Source organism: Cinclus cinclus, chromosome 15 (genome assembly GCF_963662255.1).
Source record: "Cinclus cinclus chromosome 15, bCinCin1.1, whole genome shotgun sequence".
Taxonomy (NCBI): Eukaryota; Metazoa; Chordata; class Aves; order Passeriformes; family Cinclidae; genus Cinclus; species Cinclus cinclus.
In genome coordinates this window covers 2,797,030-2,817,347 of record NC_085060.1, presented here as the reverse complement: position 1 = coordinate 2,817,347, position 20,318 = coordinate 2,797,030, and the positions used below count along the sequence as shown (strand labels likewise).

Genomic DNA, 20,318 nt, shown 5'->3' with positions numbered 1-20,318 from the left:
AGTTTTCTTTAAAGGTTTTGGGCATGAGGCTGTTCTTAGCCTAAACTAAAAAATTAGGATTTTTTAAAATTTGTTTTGAGCTCACAGTCTGTGGGTTCCTTACGTCCATGAGTTCATACACAACCTCCTTCTCTTTCAACATTTAAAAGGGTTCAGATTTTAGCAAGTTCCAGATGTAAATTTCAAATTACTTTTGTTCTTTTTCCTCCTAAATATGCCTGCACATTATAAACACCGCACATTCCAGGAACAATGGAAGGGACAGAGAAGGAAGGGAAGAAGAAAAGCAGAGAACTATTGGATGCTTCCCTTCTCATGTAATCTCAAAAAAAAAAAAAAAGAAAAAAAAGAAAAGAGCCAGCAGCCCAGAACCAAAAGGCTTTCTTCGTATTAATTTTCCTATTAGCTAATTTGTCATGGCAATTTTAGGAGAGTTGCTAAAGCAGAGGTCTTAATTACAGCTGAAACACTGGGTACAGTTGAGTGCATCAATTACAACATTAACTGGGTTTGTAATGTAACTGTAAAAGCAGAAGCATTTTCTGAGCAAAGTGCAGCCAGATGGGAGCAGGTAACACAAAAGAGCTGGTTCTGTAAAATGCTCTGGGTCTGTAAAATGTAACTGCTCTGGCTTAACGACAGTGGCACAGAGAATGGAGTCAAAGACATTTAACATCAAGGAATAATTGTCCTTTTAACTTTCATCTCCACTCATTTAGCATGCATAAAAAGGCAAAACTGCACACAGAATAACACAGCTAACACTGTTTAGGACTCCTAAAATAATTCTGGTATACCTTTGAAAAGGAAATGGTACCAATATCACACTGTCAGACGAGACTGCAGAGCCTTTCTATTTAAATCTGAAGGCCCAATACACAAGCTCCCAATGTTTTCAAGGGCTCAGCAAAAAGCAGGTTGATATTTCAAACTATCCCTCTGCATGAAGGAGATGAGACATGATACAAAGGCATTTCAGCATGACCTCGGATTGCTTCTGACATTTCCAAACCGTTCTTTATTACATGAACATCATGGCCTGAGCCTGTTAGCTTGATTTGAAGATGGATCTTAAAATGCCTACAGACAGGCAGAGAGGTTGACTTTTGGTGGATTTCCAGCAGTGGGGATGGGTGGGTGGGATTGGGAAGCCTGGGCAGCAGATTTGCACAGTTATTCCCAATTCTCTTCTGCAGGAGCCCAGGCCTCCCTGCTAAGGTTTAACACAGATTGCACATAAAGGTATGGGAAAAGGTCTTCTGGTGTCCACACCTCTTTTTACAGCAATATTTAGGTCATTAAGGTCATATTTTGGTCCTTTATGAACTGATGGTGTCTCCTTGCTTGAGAGCTCCTCTCCAGAGCAGCCTGGCATGACAGGTAAGAGAGAAACAGCAGAGGTATCTAATGAAGCTGGGTGTCTGGGAAGGCTGGAGTAGTTTGGTTTGGTGCCTCTTCAAATGATGAAACACAGCAGAGATGTACACAGAATAGTACAAATAAATTACACCATGATGTCACATTTGCCCTTCCTCATTACAGGATAATTCAATGCAGCAAACGAAAACTGATAAAGAAAGTATTTCTACCCTGTAATTAGCCTGAAGATTCCATTGGTGTCAGACAATATTAGAGCCAGGTCTAGGAACCAGTTAAATCGAGGGGGAAAAAAAAGTCTTCATGTAAAAGCAAGGATGGAAAACGTTTAGTGTCAGTATGCAGTTTATTTTTTTTCTGATATTTGGCAGAAAGTTAAATGTCCGTGTAATCCTTTGAAGTTCTAAGAAGTGTTAGAATATGGTATATTGGCATATATCCCAGCCTCTTCCAGCTCAGGGCTGTTCTATAAATAACAAATCATGTTGCAAAATGTTTTGAAGCCATTATCAACCTTACAAACCCTCACATTTCAGAGTGCCCTGACTGACACAGGGCAGAGGGAACTTCTGTGACCACATGTTTAGAACTGCTCCCACAGAAGACCTCATGCACCTCTCAGAATTGTCTGACACTGGCCCTCACCAGGAGCTGACCTGAGATCAGCCAGGTTTAACCCAAGAGGGTTTGATCTGGGCTCAGGCTGATCTATTCCTGCACATTTTTTTTTTGTGGTTTTGTGGTTAGCCTGCACATTTCTGTGTGTCTTGCAGGGAACACAAACAGAGCTGCACCTCCTTTGTAGCTGTGCTTTGGCTGTGAGTTTAAATCCCAGAGTGTGACTGCACAAACCTGTGGATGCACAGCTCCTCTGGCAATTTGTGTGTGAGAAAGAACCAGACTGTTAACATTTTAAGATGTGTCTGTGCATTTTACCATCTCCAGCTTTTTTTTTTTTTTTTTTTTTGTATTCCTTGTACTTTAAAGACCAACCTTTCAAGTCTGTAATTTCCTCCCTGCTTCTGAATATTGGGAGAATAAAAGACATAATCTGTTCCTGCTTTGATGCTGCTACAGAGCTGCCTCTTCAGGGAGCAGCAACCAGCTTAAAAGCTTTTCCCTTTGAAAATCTGACTCACCAGGACTGCAGCCTTCAGGATTTAACAAAGACCCCATATCAGGACTGTTTGCATTTTGGAGTCAATGGGATTGGTGAAATTTTCTCCTTTTTCCCCCTCTGCCTGCTGGGCAGGACTAAACAGGGTTGCTCTGGGGAAGTGCTTGTCCTGGTTATTGGGAGCTGGGCTGCCAGAAGTAGAGACCTTGCAGAACTGGGAAGAGCAGGAGTGGCCAAGGAGCAGATCCCAGGGACTTGATTTACACCTGAGTAATTCCACTGACTGCAGTGAAGCTGCTGCTGATTCATACCAAGGGAAGAAGTAGGCCAAGCACCAAGCTCCAGCTGAAGCCAAAGAGAGCTGTTGCATAAGGAATTTTACAGGATGCCTTTTGTGTCTTGTCTTTGAAAAAGGGAGACAGAAGGAAAGTGCTTCAGGCCATCCCCTGGCTTCAAACCCTGTGCATATGCTAATCGGGAGCATCAGAAGTTTATAAATGTGAAAGGTGCTTTTGAGGATGAGCTCTGATGTGCAGCTCTCACCACAAATGGAACATGACAGGGAAGAACCTACAGGGTGTTAAAGCCCCAGCTTGCTCCTTTGTCATTTCCCTGCCCACGGGTTACATACTGAAGAGTAAATTGACCCCTTTATATCAGATCATCAGATAAAAGCCTCCTAATAACAGTCTTGCTCTCCTCAGTACACCTGTCACAAAATTCTGATTACTGATCTCCAGATCTGTAGGACTACAGATTATAAAGCTTGGCTCTAGAAGTTTCCAGGTAACCCTTATTCTTGTTTTCCCTTCACCATTTCATTTAAAAGCCATGTTTTCCCTATGCATTGTTGAAGGAGGTCTAGTGCCAGCACAGAAAACAAAGTGCTTTGGCATCTGAGTAGCTATGAAAGGCACAGGAAAGTGGAGAAATTTCTCCCCAGTGCCCAAACAATCTATTTAACTTTTAATCAAAGAGTCGGAATGAGCAGGATGTTCATTCTCCAAACAAAATAATAAGCTTTCCAGGTGAATTTTCAAAATTGGACTGCTTGAAAAGCTGCTATTTTCTTTGCTCTGTGATTTTTCATTTGAACAGTTTGTACCCTGTATAATACAGCTCTCACCAGCACATTACCAATTCCCTCTCCCAAGTTACTGTACCTTGACATAGGCAACAATTTTAAGGGAGATAGTTGCAAGATAGAGGGAGTTCATTGCAAAATCCATCAGATTCCACCAGTCATGTACGTACTCATTGAATCCACCATCCCACATCTCCTTGATTTCTCCCCAGATGAAACCTGTGGAAAGAAAGGGAGTTCATTGCCACGACAAGGCATTTATTTGCCATTAAAGCTCTGTGTATATATGTATGATGTAATACCAGACAATTGGAAATTAACAGCTAGGAAAAAAATGCCTCATCCCTCCTGCCTTCTACAAGTACAGTGCTGCTGATTATGAGACATTTTACAAGTCTGTGAGGAATGCAGTCTGGAGAGAGCTGAAAAAAAGACCTTGGTTTCCTACCCAGGGCTCCAGATATGCACACAAGGAGACTGCCTCAAACACATGTTATTTATAACCAGTACGAGTGAACTGGCTCAGCTGATATTTGCTCTACGTGAATAAACTCTTCAAGCAGCTGTATTTGGTATGGTTTCTAACACACTGTCTGCTCTCACAGACACTCTGAGCAATTCACTGCTCTGCTGGACAGCACTGATTTTCCCTGACTTTCTCTAGCAGCACCAGACCAGCTCAGCACATGCCAGCACAGCTCCTCCCTGACCTGGAACTACCACACCAAAGAAGGAAGAAGCGGATCCATTCCCTGTGCTCAGCCACTGTATTTATGCATCTTGCTGTACAAAAAGCCCACAGGGATTATTTGTGAGGGAAGGTAAGACTCAGCATGAAGCAGGGCACTGCAGCCTGGCAGTGACTCACCTGGTGTCAGATATGGCTGTGGGGTTGGTGAGGTGTTTGTTCCCAAGGATACAGCCAGAGCCCATCATGTCAACTCTGAAATGCCTTCTGGTGATCATTTTTGGCACTTGCTAATGCTCACTATACCTCCTTGCAGCTGAAAGGGTGAAGGGCAGCTTCTGAAATTCATCACCAGACTGCTAAACCCACCTGACACAGTTCTGATTGTAAGTAACTTCTGTGTCCTTTCTTGTAGAACTGACTGAGTATTTTTGGAAGCCAAAGTCCCATTAAAAAGCAAACGGCAGCTCCTTCATCCCCTAGATGCATCTGAAAATGTCTTTAGAGCCCCAGATATTTTGAATTACCCACTTGACATTATCCTCAAATGAAAACCAGAAATGTGTGAAGAGGAAACAAAACAAAACAAAACAAAATGCACCTCCAGGTGCATTACCAATATAATTCCCCAAACTGCTGCCCCTGCCTAACCACAGGATGTTGCAGTGGTCGCTGATGTGCTGTTTTCAACTCAACTTTGAGGACCTGGAGGTTCAATCTGAAGAGCAGACAAAGTTGCAATGAACTGCTGAACACCCCCAAGTATCAATCTGAGCTGCTCAGCTGCCAGCCAGCAGGTCAATGGCCACACAAACATAATGTCAGGGCCAGCCAGGTAATCTTATTACAGCTGCCTCCACGTCTTTGCATGCACGCAAACCCATAAAATAAAATAAATCAATGGAGAGGAACCTGTTGAAGAACTCATGCACTGTATTTACAGTGAGTTATCGTTGCTGGTTACTATAGCTACAGCAATGCTGTGTGTGCCTGCTCTCCTTCTATAGTGGAAAATATTTCGTAAGTAATAACCTTTAATCTGGTGAAACTGCTCTAATTTCTCTATTTAATAAACAGTCATACAATATCTCTCTATTTATCTGAAACAAAGGAACTCAAGAACAGACAGCTGTAAGAGATGCTTTTGAAAGGCTTTTTAAAATGGAATATCTTTCTTTCATCTGCAAATCAATTTTACTGAAATGCCTACCATTTCCCTCAATTTTAACCATGAATTTAAAGATAAAGTGAAGGTATCACCTAATCTCAGAAAAGACATTTAACCTCCTGAGTTTACTCTGAAGTTTCTACCAACACCTGCATTTCAGTGCATAAATCAGCTTCATCAGATAATGAGGCTGGTGATGGAGCTGTGCAAGGAGCACAGTGCCCTGGATCACCATCCAAAGTGATTTGTGAACATGTTTCCAACTCTTACTTCCCTTCCTAGTTTCCTATCAGCAGGTTTGGGTTTGGCACAGGAACAGCTGGGTTTGTTCAGCACAGGGCCAGCCACAGAAACAAGGAGCAGTGTCCTGGTGTCACCAGGACAGGGGAGTCAGCAGGTGTGGGAAAGCAGGTGAGCCAGAGAGGTGCAGAAACCACTGCCCAAGAGCAAAGTGCCTGGTGACATTCCCAGCTCCCAGGGGTGCCACATGCTGGTGGCACAGCGAGGGACATGGGAGCTGAACCAGAGGAGGGGTTAGGATCCTGATGGAGCTCACAGGTTTCCAGTGCTGCTGTGCTGGAGCTCAGTTTGGAAGGGTAAATGGCCCTCTCTCATTAAAAGTACATACATCTGGCTTCTCCGTTCTTCTCCCACCTCCTCCCATCTCACTGCCTCACCTGAACATCCTGCCCTCAGCACAACAGCTCCTCCTCTCCCCAGCTCGGGCTGCCCAAGCCAGACGTGGAATACGAGCCTCACGTTTAACTTCCAGGCAACCAACACCCTCCTTGTCCTGCTGATATCAGAGCACTCGCTGCTGATGTGATCAGTGATTATCAGCAGAGAGTGAGGCTTATCTTCCCCCTCCTGCATCTCTGTAGCTTACCTGGGAGGAATGAGCCAGGCTGGTTTTGCTGCCTCCAGGGGCAGGTCAGGGAGCAGGGAGAGCAGAGCCAGGCTCCGGGCACTGCCTGTCCCTGTGCCAGCCAGCAGGACCGAGCCAGCAGCAGCAGTGGCACCCTGGGTGAGCCTGGGGCTCATTCCCCACCTGCTCCTCTCACCCAGCGTGGGGGAAGCAGGGAGGGAGCCACGTCTGCCATGGGCTGCTCGGGTCACGTCTAAAGGCACATCAGATGGCACAGAACAGCACAGCAGCCCTGGGCCAACAGGATCTGTTGTTCCAGAAGGAGCCCAGCTGTTCTGTGCAGTTTCTGGAGCTGGATGCCAAATCTCTTCACATGCTGGGCTCGGGGATGAGTCCCCACACAGTTGCCATGGGTGTGAATCAGGCCCTGTAGCTCAGTGCTCCTGGGTGCAGGATTTATGGGACTTACCTAAACCCAGGGCAGGATTGGGTGTGGGACTTACCTAGAACCCAGGGCAGGATCATGTCTGGGATTTACCTAAAACCCAGGGCAGAATCATGTCTGGGATTTACCTAGAGCCTAGGGCAGGATTATGTGTGAGCAAGATTTACCTAGAGCCCAGGATAGGAGCACGTGTGGGATTTACCTAGAACCCAGGGCAGGATCATCCACTCCACGATGGTGGGAGGTGGCCCCTGCATGTGCAGGTCAGTCCTGACGATGTGCTGTGACGCCAGCAGGAGCATGAACAGGAAGGTCAGGTAAGAGCCAGTGTGGCAGATAAACTTGATAAATGGCTTTTTAATGAACAGTCCCAGCCTGCTCTTGGGTGCAATCAGGTACGCCACGGATAGCACAGGGAAAAGCAGTCCAATGGTGACACAGGTCAAGAGTTTCACTGCCCAGTGTTTCCTCCTCCATCCTGGGAAGCCGTCGTACCAAAGCGTTGCCAGTAGCTGCTGACAGTTTGGCTGAGCAACAAACTGGGGAAGAAAAAAGAAATAAAGATTATTCCTGACTGGTACTCCACGTGCACTCCCCCTCACTTATGTGTTAGAGCCCACACAGACCCTCAGATTGCTTTTGGGGCCAGCTATGGGCTGGAAAAGAATATTTTGGAGATAAAGGGGGGAAAGGAGGGAAGTTTCACTCTTCTTTTGGTATGTAGGATTTAAGATTCCTTGTCGTGGAAGAAATGTTTTAGAAATGTTTTTCTACTTGCAGCATCCTTATGCGGATCAGCGACTCACCACACACGCAGCCTCGTGCAAAAGCAGCCCCAGAATTACTACGAGCTGCTTCTCTCCCCATGTGTTGGAGCACATTCCTTTTCAGAATGTTTCAGGTTTCGACCGCCTGGAACAAGTCACTGTCAGCATCTTAAAAAAAGTGACTAAAAGATGAGGCAGGAGGGAAAAGGTGCAAAACTCTGAGAGTGTGTGTGAGAGGGAGAACGTGCTGCCATGTGTGCGTGTGGGCTGGGCTGGCATGAGACAGCAAACAGCAGCATGAGGTGTGGCCAGGTGACATCTGGTGGGAGGCAGGACAGCACATTTGGAACCCTGCCTGGCTGTTCAGCTGTAGAGCACAAGCAGAGGCCAGAAGGAGTCGTTGATAACAGCGGTGGAAGCCACATTTGACAGCTCACTTTCACTGTGTAAAAAATAGCACTGTGGTGGTGATTTGGTGCATCTCAGCCAGGCCACACCACACATGCTCAGGGTGCAGCTCCTTCAGGCTGCTCCCGTACCAAACAGCCCTTGGGATTTCAAACCAAGCCATTTCTGCTCAGTGCCAGAAGACTTCACGTTCCTGATTATATCTGCACAGCCCCATGGCTTTCAAGGCTTTCCGGACTCAAAACTGACTAGAGATGTCTGCAAGACCAAGACAACTCTGTTTTTCATCACAAATCTTTAGCCCACATCCAAATCTTTTAAATATTCATTCACCACAAAAACATGCCCAGTACTGGGAGGACTTTTAAGCACCATTCTCAGAGTGCTCTACACAAGCAAAGCACTGTCAGTGCCATGTTCAAAATTACTAAACCTAGGTCCAACAAAAGGACAAATTAGTTGCTCATTCTGATGAAGTCATTCACTTCTAGAAGTATTTTTAGATTTTGGTAATATATTTTATATGTCTTAACAGGCTGTTTATATCAGAATCAGACTATTTTTGGACTGGGTCGTTCAAATGTATGGAATGACCCAAACTAGAACTGAAAATAAGCTCTCCAAGGGAACTATGTGGTATTTATGAAGATGGATTTTGATGTGTTATTACAACAATAAGCTTCTGATGATTTCTGCATTGGCACAAAACTGATGACACTGCTCCAGAGTGAAATAATATCAGAAGAATGTGTGATTTGGAGGCAACCAACACATGCAGGCAGCTGAAAATGGACAGCAGCTCATGGGGTGATGGTCTCCAGAAAAAGCCAAGACCTGTCACTTGTAATGATGAGAAAACATTATTGTAAAATTCCATATATGGGGACAGTGATGGTAAAATCTCAGAATCCCAGAACGGTTTGGGTTGGGAGGGACCTGAAAGCTCATCCAGTTTTAACTGCCCTGCCATGGGCAGGGACACTTCCCACTGTCCCAGGCTGCTCCAAGCCCTGTCCGGCCTGGCCTTGGACACTTCCAGGGATCCAGGGGCAGCCACAGCTGCTGTGAGCAGGTAAGAGAAACAATTCTACAGAAACTGGAAAACTCCCAAGCATCAATTGGTGTTTGGCTGTGTTTTAACTCTGATTTCAGAAGGGTCAGCTCTGTTCTCTCAAGATCCACATCAGGAGCCGTTACTGGATATGTCTGCAGTGACTCACAGGGCAAGAGATGCTGCTGCTTCTCTGAGATGAGGCACAACTTTTTCCTTTTTTTTATTTTTTTAAATTTTTTTTGGAGAGAGAAAATGTTATAAACACATTTTCTCTTTATCACATATGATAGAAAGCTCTGAGGGGAGAATAAAACTGTTTTTCCCCTGAGTCAAAGTCAAAGTCATTTGAGAAATCAAATGACTATATGTTCCTCTGGTTGCTGTGCAACTTGCAAGCATCTTAAAAGTGCCTCTTCTCTGCCTAATAGCTCATTTCTAAAATCTGCTTTCTCAGTTGTATCTGATGTTAGTTCTTCAAATGGAGACAAATTCACACATCATGAAAGAGCAGCTTTAAAGAGCAGATTGGCAAAAGGGAATGGAAATGGAAAAAGCCATTAAATTTTCCAATCAAGTTGGTCCCAACCTCAATGAAAATTGCCCAAGGGAAATTTAAGCACACCACACAAAGAGACTCCCTAATGTCATAAACCACCAAATGTTGTGTTTATTAAAGGTAAGGCCAAGCACTTACCAAAGCAGACTTTTACTAACTTGTATTAGTCCAACTTATTAATCACAGATTTAAAATCAGTAAGTACTGATGCTTTTATCTCCAGTAGGGCAGTTGGCTGAAAAACAAAATTTCCAGTGTGCAGAAACACTGGAATTCTGGATTGTAATGAAGAAGCAAACCAAGCCACTGGTGTGCTGCCTAAAGAATTTATTGTTTTTTGGTGAGTTTGCTTCTAGGTGCTGTAAACTAAACTAAACTAAACCAAACCCCCAAATTCATTGACCAGACTATACCATTGAATGCTCAACTTATTTAAGATTGTCTAGGAGTCATAGTGCTAAATAAATGCACACAAAATACAAAAAAATATATTCTTTTAGGTGTGAAGTACCATGAAATTCTGGTAATGCTGTAGAACTTTTGTTATCCTCCATAATGTCAAATTTTTCCATAAAGATAAGAGAATTTCTACTTTGCAAATAGCAGAGCAGAGAACTGGAAAAGCAACTTGACATCTTCAACACTACTTACACCAAATCTTTTCCTGAGTGAAGGTTAATTTTCCACGTAAGTAACCCCAAATGTGTTTTTTCACATTTTTGCAAAGCCTTTCATGTGCCACAGACTGAAATAGTGCCCGTGTACATCACAACCTTTTATCATTTCACATGAATGTACCATGTGTGACAGGAGTTGGCATCAGTGAAAGTTTCTGCACAACAAAGAGCAGGAAAAAACCTGCATTTTGTCCCAGTTTTATGGATGGTCCAGAGTCAGAGGCAGATGCACTGCACCAGGAGCTCTGCTAAGAACATATGACCATCAAACACTATTTCTCCAACACTTGTCAAGCATTTTATCCAAGGATTGCTGCATTACAGGAGCCTCCAGTCTGTACCACAAACAGGAGCACAAGACATCACCCCACAGACAGGATGGAGAATGCTCTGACAGCTGCAGCAGTGAAAAGGAATGTCACCAAGAGGTGGCATTTATGCTCAGTTCAGTGAATGCAGGAACTGAACATCTGATGTTGCGTAGGGTTTGGCTGGGGTAGAGTTAATTTTCCTCACAGCAGCTGGGTTTGGTTTTGTGCAGAAAACAGGGCTGATAGCACAAAAATGTCTGTTATCACTGAGCAGGGATTACACACAGCCAGGGCTTTTCCTGCTCCTCACCCTCACCACTGAGGAGGAACAAGGATTTTGGGGAGCACAGCCAGGACAGCTGATCCCAGCTGACCCCAGGGATATCCCAGACCGTGTGGATCACCCTCAGCACATAAAGCTGGGGGAGAAGAGGAGGGAAGGAGGAAATGGGGCATGTTTGTCTTCCCAAAGCACTGTGACACCTGAGGGAGCCCTGGGCATGGCTGAGCTCCTGCCTGCCCATGGGAAGCAGTGAATGAATCCCTTGTTTTGCTTCGCTTGCCCACATGGCTTTTGCTGCACCTGTTCAAACTGTCTTTATCTCAACCCACAGGTTTTCTCACTTTTCTCTTCCAGCTCTCTCCCTCATCCCACGGGCAGGAGTGGGCGGGTGGCTCCTGGGGCTGAGCTGATGGCTGGGGTTAAATCACCACAGAAGCCTGTGGTTGTACAGAACATTGTCCAGGGTGGTCCCCACCTGCAGAAGCATTTCTGGAGGAGCTAATCCCAAAAAACATCTCCTTGTCTATTACCTGTTGAGCAGAACCTGTCCCTAGCTGAAGACACAGTTCACAGGGAGACAAGATGCAACTCAAGAGTCCCTGCTTGTGAGCACAACACCCCTGTGATAGCTCTGAGCAAGGTGCTCAGTCTTCCCCTTTAGAAATTGGGGATAAATATCTTTGCCTTTCCAAGAAATGAGATCAGCAACTCCAGTCATAGCTGGGAAGCACTCTAGAGATTACTGCAGTACAAAGTCTTTTACGTTCTCTTTTTCTTCTCTCAGCCTTGCCAGGGTCTTTGTGTAACATTTGGCTTGCAGGTGGATTGTGCTATTAGAGAATTTCATTTTCAATGTTCATCATGCTCATTGCCACCTAATCCTATACCAAGGGGGATATTTTTAAGGGGAAAAAAGCAGCTGCTCTATGGACTGTCTTTTCCCTTAATAACTAATCTTTACTGATATTTTTAAGTCACCTAAATTCCATTTCTCGGGAATTAAATGCTTTCTGCATGCTGTCAAACACAGAAATTATGTTCCACCCCCCTCCCCTCATCTATGGGGAAATCCCTGATCTCTCGCAGTCATAAGTAATTTAGGATCAGACACAGATGGGTTGAGATGTGAATGCCTCAGGGAGCAACTGAAATAGCTCCCTGATAGACATCACAGGGGCTGAGCACAGCATCCCTCTGCCTTTATTCTGATTATCGTGACTGCTGCCAACAGCCTCTTGTTTGGAGTTTGTTGCAGTTCTTGTCTGTGCTCTTGCTGTGGATGGTGAGGGCGAACGCTCTTCATAGATGAATAACCACTAATTTGGAACTGCAGAGCTCTGTCTTAATAAGCAGGATCGAGTTCCTGTATCAGTCAGCTCCAGCAACTCCCAGGGAGGTCACCAGTGAGAGCCAAACACGGCATGGGAGCCATGAAATTACCTTTAGCTCCCACCTGACACCCCCTTCAGTAGGTCAGACCTCACCAACATCACTGCAGCCCAGAGCATCTCAAACCTGCAAGGCTGCTGGGTAATTCTGTATGGTGCTGCCCTCTGCAATTAAAGCTAATTAGGCTTTGGAAAGGCAGATTTTTCTCAGGAACAGAGCTAGATTTTGCAGCCTGTGTGCCGTGTCTGATGCAGCAGCACATCTCAGAGAGGTCTGTGAAGAATGCACATCTCCTGTGAATCCCTGTCTCCCGTGAAAAGGAGAAATGCCGCTGCCATTCTCCACTCAAGCAGCACCACACGATTCCAGGGCCACACCAACCCCTCTGCCTCCGTTTTCACCAAGAACAGGATCTTCTGAGGAAGAATGGAAATGTGGTGGTTGCATCAGGCTGGTTGCTCATAAGGGAAGTTCCAGCATAGTCAAAGAGCCTAATTTCTAAATTAGCCCAAGACAGGAGAGAGAAACTCTGTGTGGCCTAATTTGATGCCTGCAGCAGGGAGCCAGTGAGTCCTGTGAGACCACATAATCTGGAGAAGAAACGCCAGCATCCTCAAGTTTGCAGTGTTGCAAACAGTGAGATGAATAAGAAAACCCTCTTTTGTAGCACATTTCTTTTTAAAGTTCAACCTTGTTAATGACTGCAAAGTTATTTACATTCTGCTGCCGAAGTGTGAGCTGCAGAGGGTAAACACCTAATGGCTGTTCATCCTGTTAATTAAGTACTTTCTGCAAGAGGAAAAAAAAAATAAGGAGAAATGAGACAAAGTAGTTGGAGGAGGGGGGGGCCTGTGTAATGATGGGGGGGAAGGAACTACACAACTCAACATTCCTCATCAGACACTTCCAAGACATAATAATTTTTTTGCAGGAAGAATATCCTATCAAAAACAGGGTATCAAATATTCAAAAAAAAAAAAAAAAAGAATCAAAAATAGCTGCGAGTAGCAGCAGATGAAAATCCAAATGGCAGCATTCCTGCCATGAAGGAGAGCACACGGCTGAGCTGAACCAGCCCTTCAGGAAAGCCAGGTGCTACCCAAACTGCTCAAACCCTCAGCTGGAGAATAAAACAAACTCCAGATCCTCCACAGATGAACATATGGCCTCAAATTAGGCAGGAGTTCAGTTTAATCCGTTCTTAAAATATTTTAAATTATGATGACACATGAATCTTAACTAAAGGTCTCCTATTCATAACAGATCTCTCTGGTGGTAGCAGACATGAACTCAGCTTAAGTGGCAGCAATTGGGAATTCAGCAGTGAGGTGAATGCTGACAAAAAGAAAGAGTGAATAACCTCTAAAATCCTGCCACTGTTCCATCAAAATTCATGGGTTTAACACCTTCAAGTTGGATTGACTTAAATATTTAAATTAAAAGGTCCCACATATCCTAGGACAAAGACAAATGCTTGCAAATCCTGGATACCTACCCACGGAAGAAGCAATTATAAAGTCTTTAAGCTTGAAATTAAATCCATCTCTACCCAGAGTGCTTAAATTTGTGTTTAGCTGTGGGTTTGTATTTATGGCCTGTGTCAGCAGGATTTAGGTGCATTAAATTCTGCACAGAATCAAGGCAAGGTGCTGAACAGTGCTCCTGGAGCAGACACCCCAGCAGAACAGGTTCCCCTGGGCCAGACCCTGAGCAAGAGCCCAACAGGACCACAACTTTTCAGTATTTATTCAAGCAGACAGCAGACTACAGTTGGTAAATAAATTCCTGAGGGAAGTATCAAACAGCAAACATCTCAGGATACAGTTCTCTCACAAAGATGCAGGAGGTCTGGGCTGGGTTTTCCAAAGGCAGAGTGCTGGAGTGCTGAATATGAGCAATACACCCCACAGAGAGTTAATTCCCAACACATTCCTGGGTCCCAAGAGCTGGACAGGGGATATCGGACACAGAAGCACTGGAAAAACACTAAAAACTGTTTAGAGACAAATCTATCAGCATTTCCTGAGTGCTTTTTCAGGCAGCACTTCAGGAGTTACAGATTTTGGAAGTTAATACTGGGAGCTCTCAGGGGCTTTAGCAGAACTGGGGAAGGGATTGACTTTTAAGTAAAAGGCTGGGCTCATTCTCTCTAGTGGATTACTAACATTTACATTAAATAAGTGATAAGTAAAGCAAACATGAAAATTTTAAAAGCCATTTATGGGTATTTTTAAATATATATCCACTTTACCCGATTAGTGTTAATAAAAAGTCCCCAAATTAGTTTTCCTTTGCTTCCTTTCTGACCTGAGACACATTTATGCTGAAACTGTAATTTTGGATTTATTTACCTTTCTACCTTACCTTCTTCTGAATGAGTAAATTTACTCCAATATCCACAAAAGAGCAGACTAGCACACTACAAATACTTCTCACCTCCTTGGGAATCTCCAAAGGCTATCCCTGCTCCTGGGTTGTATCACCCTGGCAGAACATAGCTTTGCTGAGGGAAGTTGACTCAGCCAGCTGGGGTTTGGAGAGAATTAGAACAAAAACTGCAGTCACTGCTTTTAAATGTCAGTCTGCACAAGAGCTCAGTTCGGAGGGTGCCATGACAAACCCATCTCTTCATCTCACTTCTCCTGGAGCCACCTGTGAGGTGGTGACTGTTCTCAGTCAACTCATGGAGATGGTGATGCACCTGATCTACACATGAGGCTAGAGGACTGTGCAACCTCAGTTCTTTCCTGAATGGAGCTTCACAACTTGCTTCTCTAAGCCACAGGAGTGCAGCTGAAATTCCCAGAAGTCAAGTAAATAACAGTGATCACTTCTACACCCAAACGAGAGAATCCATGCCCACAGTTTTCCTCCAGAGTTTATTATTTCAGAGTGTCATTCAAACTATGAAATAACATGATTTACTCTTCTCCACTGACATAAAGCTGACTCTAAATACACTTCAGCCCTTCAGATGTGGGAACACTGAACACTTGGCTGTAACAACACACAAGGCATCACTTCTCCTCTCCAGTTCCTGTTGTCTGTAGAAAGCCCATCGATCATATCCTGTACTTAGGCTTTGGTTTCCCAAGCCTCCTCTTCGGCTGGCTGATAGGATACATGAAGTTAAGAGAACTGTCAAACTCACTAAATCACTCTTGAACGCTGTTAAAACAGTGGCACCCTGTTTAGCTTTCAACATGTTTCCCATCTTTGTCCAGGAGATCATTAAGGAAGAGGCACAAGACACCAAAAATGACTTAAAGAATGATCCTGGCATTTTCTGCCCACTGCACATCACTGTAACTCAATGCAAGTCCTTGTCCTTGACCTACATAACAGTCTTAGGGTGCTTTTTTCATATTGGTGCATGACAAGATTAGTCAGAGATGATTTTGCTGTCAAAAGACAACGTTCTGCATTTCTGTTCCGTGACAGCTGCAATATGTGCCTAACCTTCATCAAGTGAGAACATTTTGGCATTACGTGAACGATGTACCAAATAATGCTGTTCCCTCAAATAAACATTCCAGTCCACTTTGTCAAACCACTGAGCCATCAGCCCTCTGAATATTATTTCTTCTTCCAAGTTCGGAGAGGAGTTAAGATTTAAGTGCCACTTGTCCTACTTTTTATAACACGATGATGCAGCTGTACAGGTTGAATTTCTGTGACAATTTCCCAAACTGAACAAAGAGATCTGGCAACTGCACAAGCCCGTAGAGGAGGGGCTCTGAGTCATGCACCACCGGTGATCAGCAGGGATGGCTCTTTTAAGGGTGCAAATATAGACAAATCTCCCCACCTGACACACCAAATTCTGCCTCTGAGGCTGCTGATAACAGCTCAGCGCCACGTGCGCAGAAGATTTTCTAAGGTGGTCAAGTGCTGCTGGGATGGAGTTTGAGAGAAAACAGCTTCATTTAGCACAGGCCACTGCTCACACAGCAGATGGGAACATTGCTGCAGACAGCAATGAACAAATGAAAGGATGGCTGTTGGGAAAGGAAAGGTCACATTTGGACACTCAGTGCTTTTGAAATCCCTAAATTTACGTTCAGGTTTGTGGCACATGACAGACCATGCCATCCTCACCACGGAGCACTCTAAGAAATACCGGTGCTCCAGATCACTAGAAACCAAGAAAAACTTCCACAAGGAGCATCTCTGCTTCCCTCACCTAGTCCTAATAAAGATCTTTTCATGACCTGATTTCCTTCTAGAAATCTGGAAGTAAAAGCCTCTTTATAACTCTTCTGAGCTGTGCAGGTTCAAGCAAGACCTTGCATTGTGCCTTTAAAGAGCACAATACAAATATTCAGCCCTGTATCATTATTCCTCCAGGCAGGATGGCAAGAAAACAGACAAACCCACAGGAGAATAACTGAGCTTTGCCTGTGAGCAAAGAAAAATCTGTGGCCATCCATCAAGACACCTGAATGGCTTTCAAAACGGGTAAACAAGGTGCAGGCGAAGAGCTTTGATTTTCACAGACCTTGCACTTCATTTTTCATGCATCTCTGATATTTTTATAAGCTCTTTTTATACCCTAAGTGAAGTGCCCTCAGAAATTTCCCAGGTTTATGCATGTTCCCTGGAGAGGGATGCTGTGCTTCTGACTGCAGCCACACAGTTGACATGAGTCAAGACACAGCGGAAAAATATGCGGCATGGCAGGAATGATTATTCATTTGCTTCAGAACTGCATCTCAGGAGGTGCTTGTCTATGTAAATGTCTTGGAAAAAAAATAAAAAAAGGACTGAAGCTGTTGAAGCTTCATCCTGAAGAGCAAAACAGCAAAGAGCATGGTGTTTAAACTAGAAAGCAAACAATTCTGCTTCTGTCCTTTCCTGCCATTTGATTAGAGCACAGTAAGGAAGAGAGATGGAGGTTAAGGGTTCTGATAAGGAACTTCTCTCTGCACTCCTCAGATCTAATTCTGTGGAAGCGCTAAGCAATAGAGCCATAACTAAAATAACATTTTGGGGTTTTTTCTGAGTGCCTTGCATTGTGTAGATTTCTCACACATAAACTAAACCTGCCCAGCTATTTGCCAGCACCAGGAAAGCACGTTTAAACCTCCACTACTGTGATGTTTCACTTCATTTTGGAGATGTGAATGACCTGTGATGGAGAGCAGGAAAGCAGCAATAAGCTGAATGTGTACTGCTGTTCTTGAGGCTCAGCAGAATGTTAAATACGAGCAGAAATCTGCCCTTTTAGACCTGACTTACTGCTACACTATGGTTGTTTTACATTATTGGCAACATAAAAAAAATCTTAAAGGACATCAAAATTCTCTTTGCATGCTGCCTCTGCTCTGATTCCCTAACCCAGCCACTTGCCCTTTATACACAACTGTGCTTCACGAGACTGGCAAGATCCTAAGAGATGACTTTTCCCTATCTTTTCTTAGAAATGCAAACAAATTAACAAATGCAGAGCTAATTTGGTGCCAGGAGAGCACAGTGAAGACTGATCTTCAACAGCTGAGCTGCGCTTTTTCCTCTTAGGCCCTCAGCACCCTTTCTCCTTCCAAAAGTAGTCATGAATAAAAGAACTAATAATATGAAGACATGTCACCCACTACAGAGGGTTTATGAAAAGGTCTCTTAGACCTTAATTACTGTGATCCTTGGAAAATAATTTCGTCAACAGTGGACTAAGAGAACGGTTGTGTCCATGCTGGGTCCAACTCATCGTATTCCACCATGTTTAGTGCTGTCCTCGTTTCTTCCTCAGATTTTGTGACTGCCATGCAATGAGGTATCACAACTATTAAGTCCTTCCCATCTTCTAGGAAAATGATCACAGTAAGCTGAAACTGAGGACACGACCATTCTACCCTTCACATGAGAAGAGAGAGGCAGCTTGAGAACATTGCACAGCATGTTTTTACTATTTACTGCCATAAAATATACTACAAAGCTACCTTGGGGCACATTTTAATCTTTCCTGTGTAGTCGATTTTTTTGTCCCCCTTCTGTGTAAACAGTAATTTACCTTCTAGGATTTATGGGCTTATTAAAAACAAACAAGAAAAGCAACAAATGTATTCTTCATTGCTTTGGCCCTCCTCCAAAGAAGAATGGTCTTCTTCCTCATGAGCAACACGTTTCTCAGTTTATAAAACATTTAGCATGGGTCATGTTTGGGAGTAATCAAAACTTGTACCTCCCAAGGGTTTTTTTTGGGGGGAAAAATCCAACACCAAAACATAATGTGAAATTTTTCTAGCCTTTATAAAGACAAACCCCATAATCTCTTCACCATCTCCCCTTAACAGCTTCTCTGAAAAGAATCTTGAAGTTGACCTTATTTGCCTGATTAAGCTGAAAGGCAATAATTTCATATTTTGAGAGAAATTTTCAGGTTTATTCCGCTCAAAAAGAAAAAAGATGCAGGAAATTTGTCTGAAATCAATATGAAATTACACATTCTTTGTGCTGAATATAAAGGAGTAACAACTGCAGTAACAATTGACACCCCAGAAAATAACCAAAGTCCACGCTGAATTCTTCTCTTAGGCTACCAGAGATTTGACTTTTTTATCTTTGTCAATGTTAAGGTGTAAAAAGCTTCTCCATCCAATCCAATCCCATTTAACGTTAAGACATAAAAAGCTTCAGCAGAACAAGATGATCTACTTTTAAAAGTCTGCAGTTTTTCTCTGCAAAACTGTCTTTGATGAAAACCAAACTCGCTTCTATTTTCCTTTCTGTCCCCATAAAAATCCCCTCAGTCTGATACTCTTCACTCAGGATTAAAAAACATTTCTCAGTGTCTCCCTGGCAAAGGTTCCTACTTGGTTTTTTTTTCAGAAGCTGGCAAGGATGTTTGTATCTTGCTTGATGTTTTGTGTTGTGCTAATTACCATGATAAGATAGCCTAATTATTATGAAAGGAAAACCCCAGCCACCCTGCAGAATGCTTCAGGTATTTTGTGAATAACCAGGTGGGAGGATAGGGTTCAGGAACTGCTTTCCCAGCCTCATTCATTCTGCCCCTGCCCACCAGTATTCCACCTGAAAACAGTACTGACTTTAGCTGGCAACACAAAGCATATTTGCTATCATTTTTAGGCTGGAACTGTCATGAATATGTCACAAAACATGGAATTTGTCCATATGCTTGGAATTCAGTCAAATACGCCTAAAAAAAATATATAAAAACTGTCAAGAAAGCAGGCAACCAATAAAAAATTTAAAATAAAAAAGCTTCGGGACTGTTCAGCACCACATTTTAAACACAGTGATCTGCTTCAGATTTGCAGTTTCTGAGTGTGAACACGAGATTAGAGCATCCACAGACACCAGTGACACAGGGGGACCAGCAGTGACCTGCACACAGCAGTGCTGGGGTAACCTGGAGCTTGTGGCTGCAGAGTCTGGGCCTGCCAGGACAGTGGAAAAATAGAATTAGAATCTCTGCTCCTTCTTAGATTCGATGAACATTGACCTGATTACCTGGGTTGACCCTCTCCAGAGTCACTCTTCTCTACTTGCCCATGTCCCTAAAGCACTTGTGGTGTTACCCAACCCTGCCACAGAACAAAAAACACAACCTGACATGACACCAGTGAGCTGACATTCTCTTCCAGCAGCCCAGCGAGAACAGAAAGTTGCCAAGTGCTGGATCCCAGGAATTTTGAGGCTTTGGCTCCAGCTTATTGCATGGAGGGGCTGGCACCAGTGGGGCACAACAGCCCAAAGGGATGAAAGGAAATGTGCATCTTTCACCTCTTGGCTGTTTGTACCTCGGATGACACGTGCAGCCCTTCAGGGAGCTGAAATGGGTCACACCACGCTGGGTCAGTGCTGGATGTGGGGAAGACAGTGAAAAGGGGAATGTGACAGGATCTTCTGCCACTCAGGTGACCCTCCAGACACAGAAGAATGTAATGCACATTGAAATTCAGTTCCTCAACCAAGCCACTAAATTCCTCCTTCAGATAACCTGGAACATCGCCGGCCAACAGCAATAGATCATCTCCTAAATTCTGCCTGGATTTGGAAAGAGAAAGGAAATCCAGAGCCAACTAATGAAACTGTTGTCAGCATTCTCCTGGGCTTCGTGGCCTTTATTGAATCAACTCACAAATCTGTGGATTTGCAGGGCTTCTGAA

At 43.9% G+C, this 20,318-nt stretch overlaps 1 protein-coding gene across 1 annotated transcript in view; it reads right to left on the bottom strand.

The window, feature by feature from the left end:
- The window catches only part of TRPC5 (transient receptor potential cation channel subfamily C member 5), a 62,092-nt gene that overhangs the window by 24,933 nt on the left and 16,841 nt on the right, over nucleotides 1-20,318 (bottom strand). Inside the window, exons 3-4 of the mRNA XM_062502630.1 lie at nucleotides 6,947-7,283; nucleotides 3,658-3,797 (exon numbers count right to left, since the gene is read on the bottom strand). Coding sequence (XP_062358614.1) covers nucleotides 3,658-3,797; nucleotides 6,947-7,283 — 477 coding nt within the window. The remainder of the gene's footprint in view (nucleotides 1-3,657; nucleotides 3,798-6,946; nucleotides 7,284-20,318) is intronic.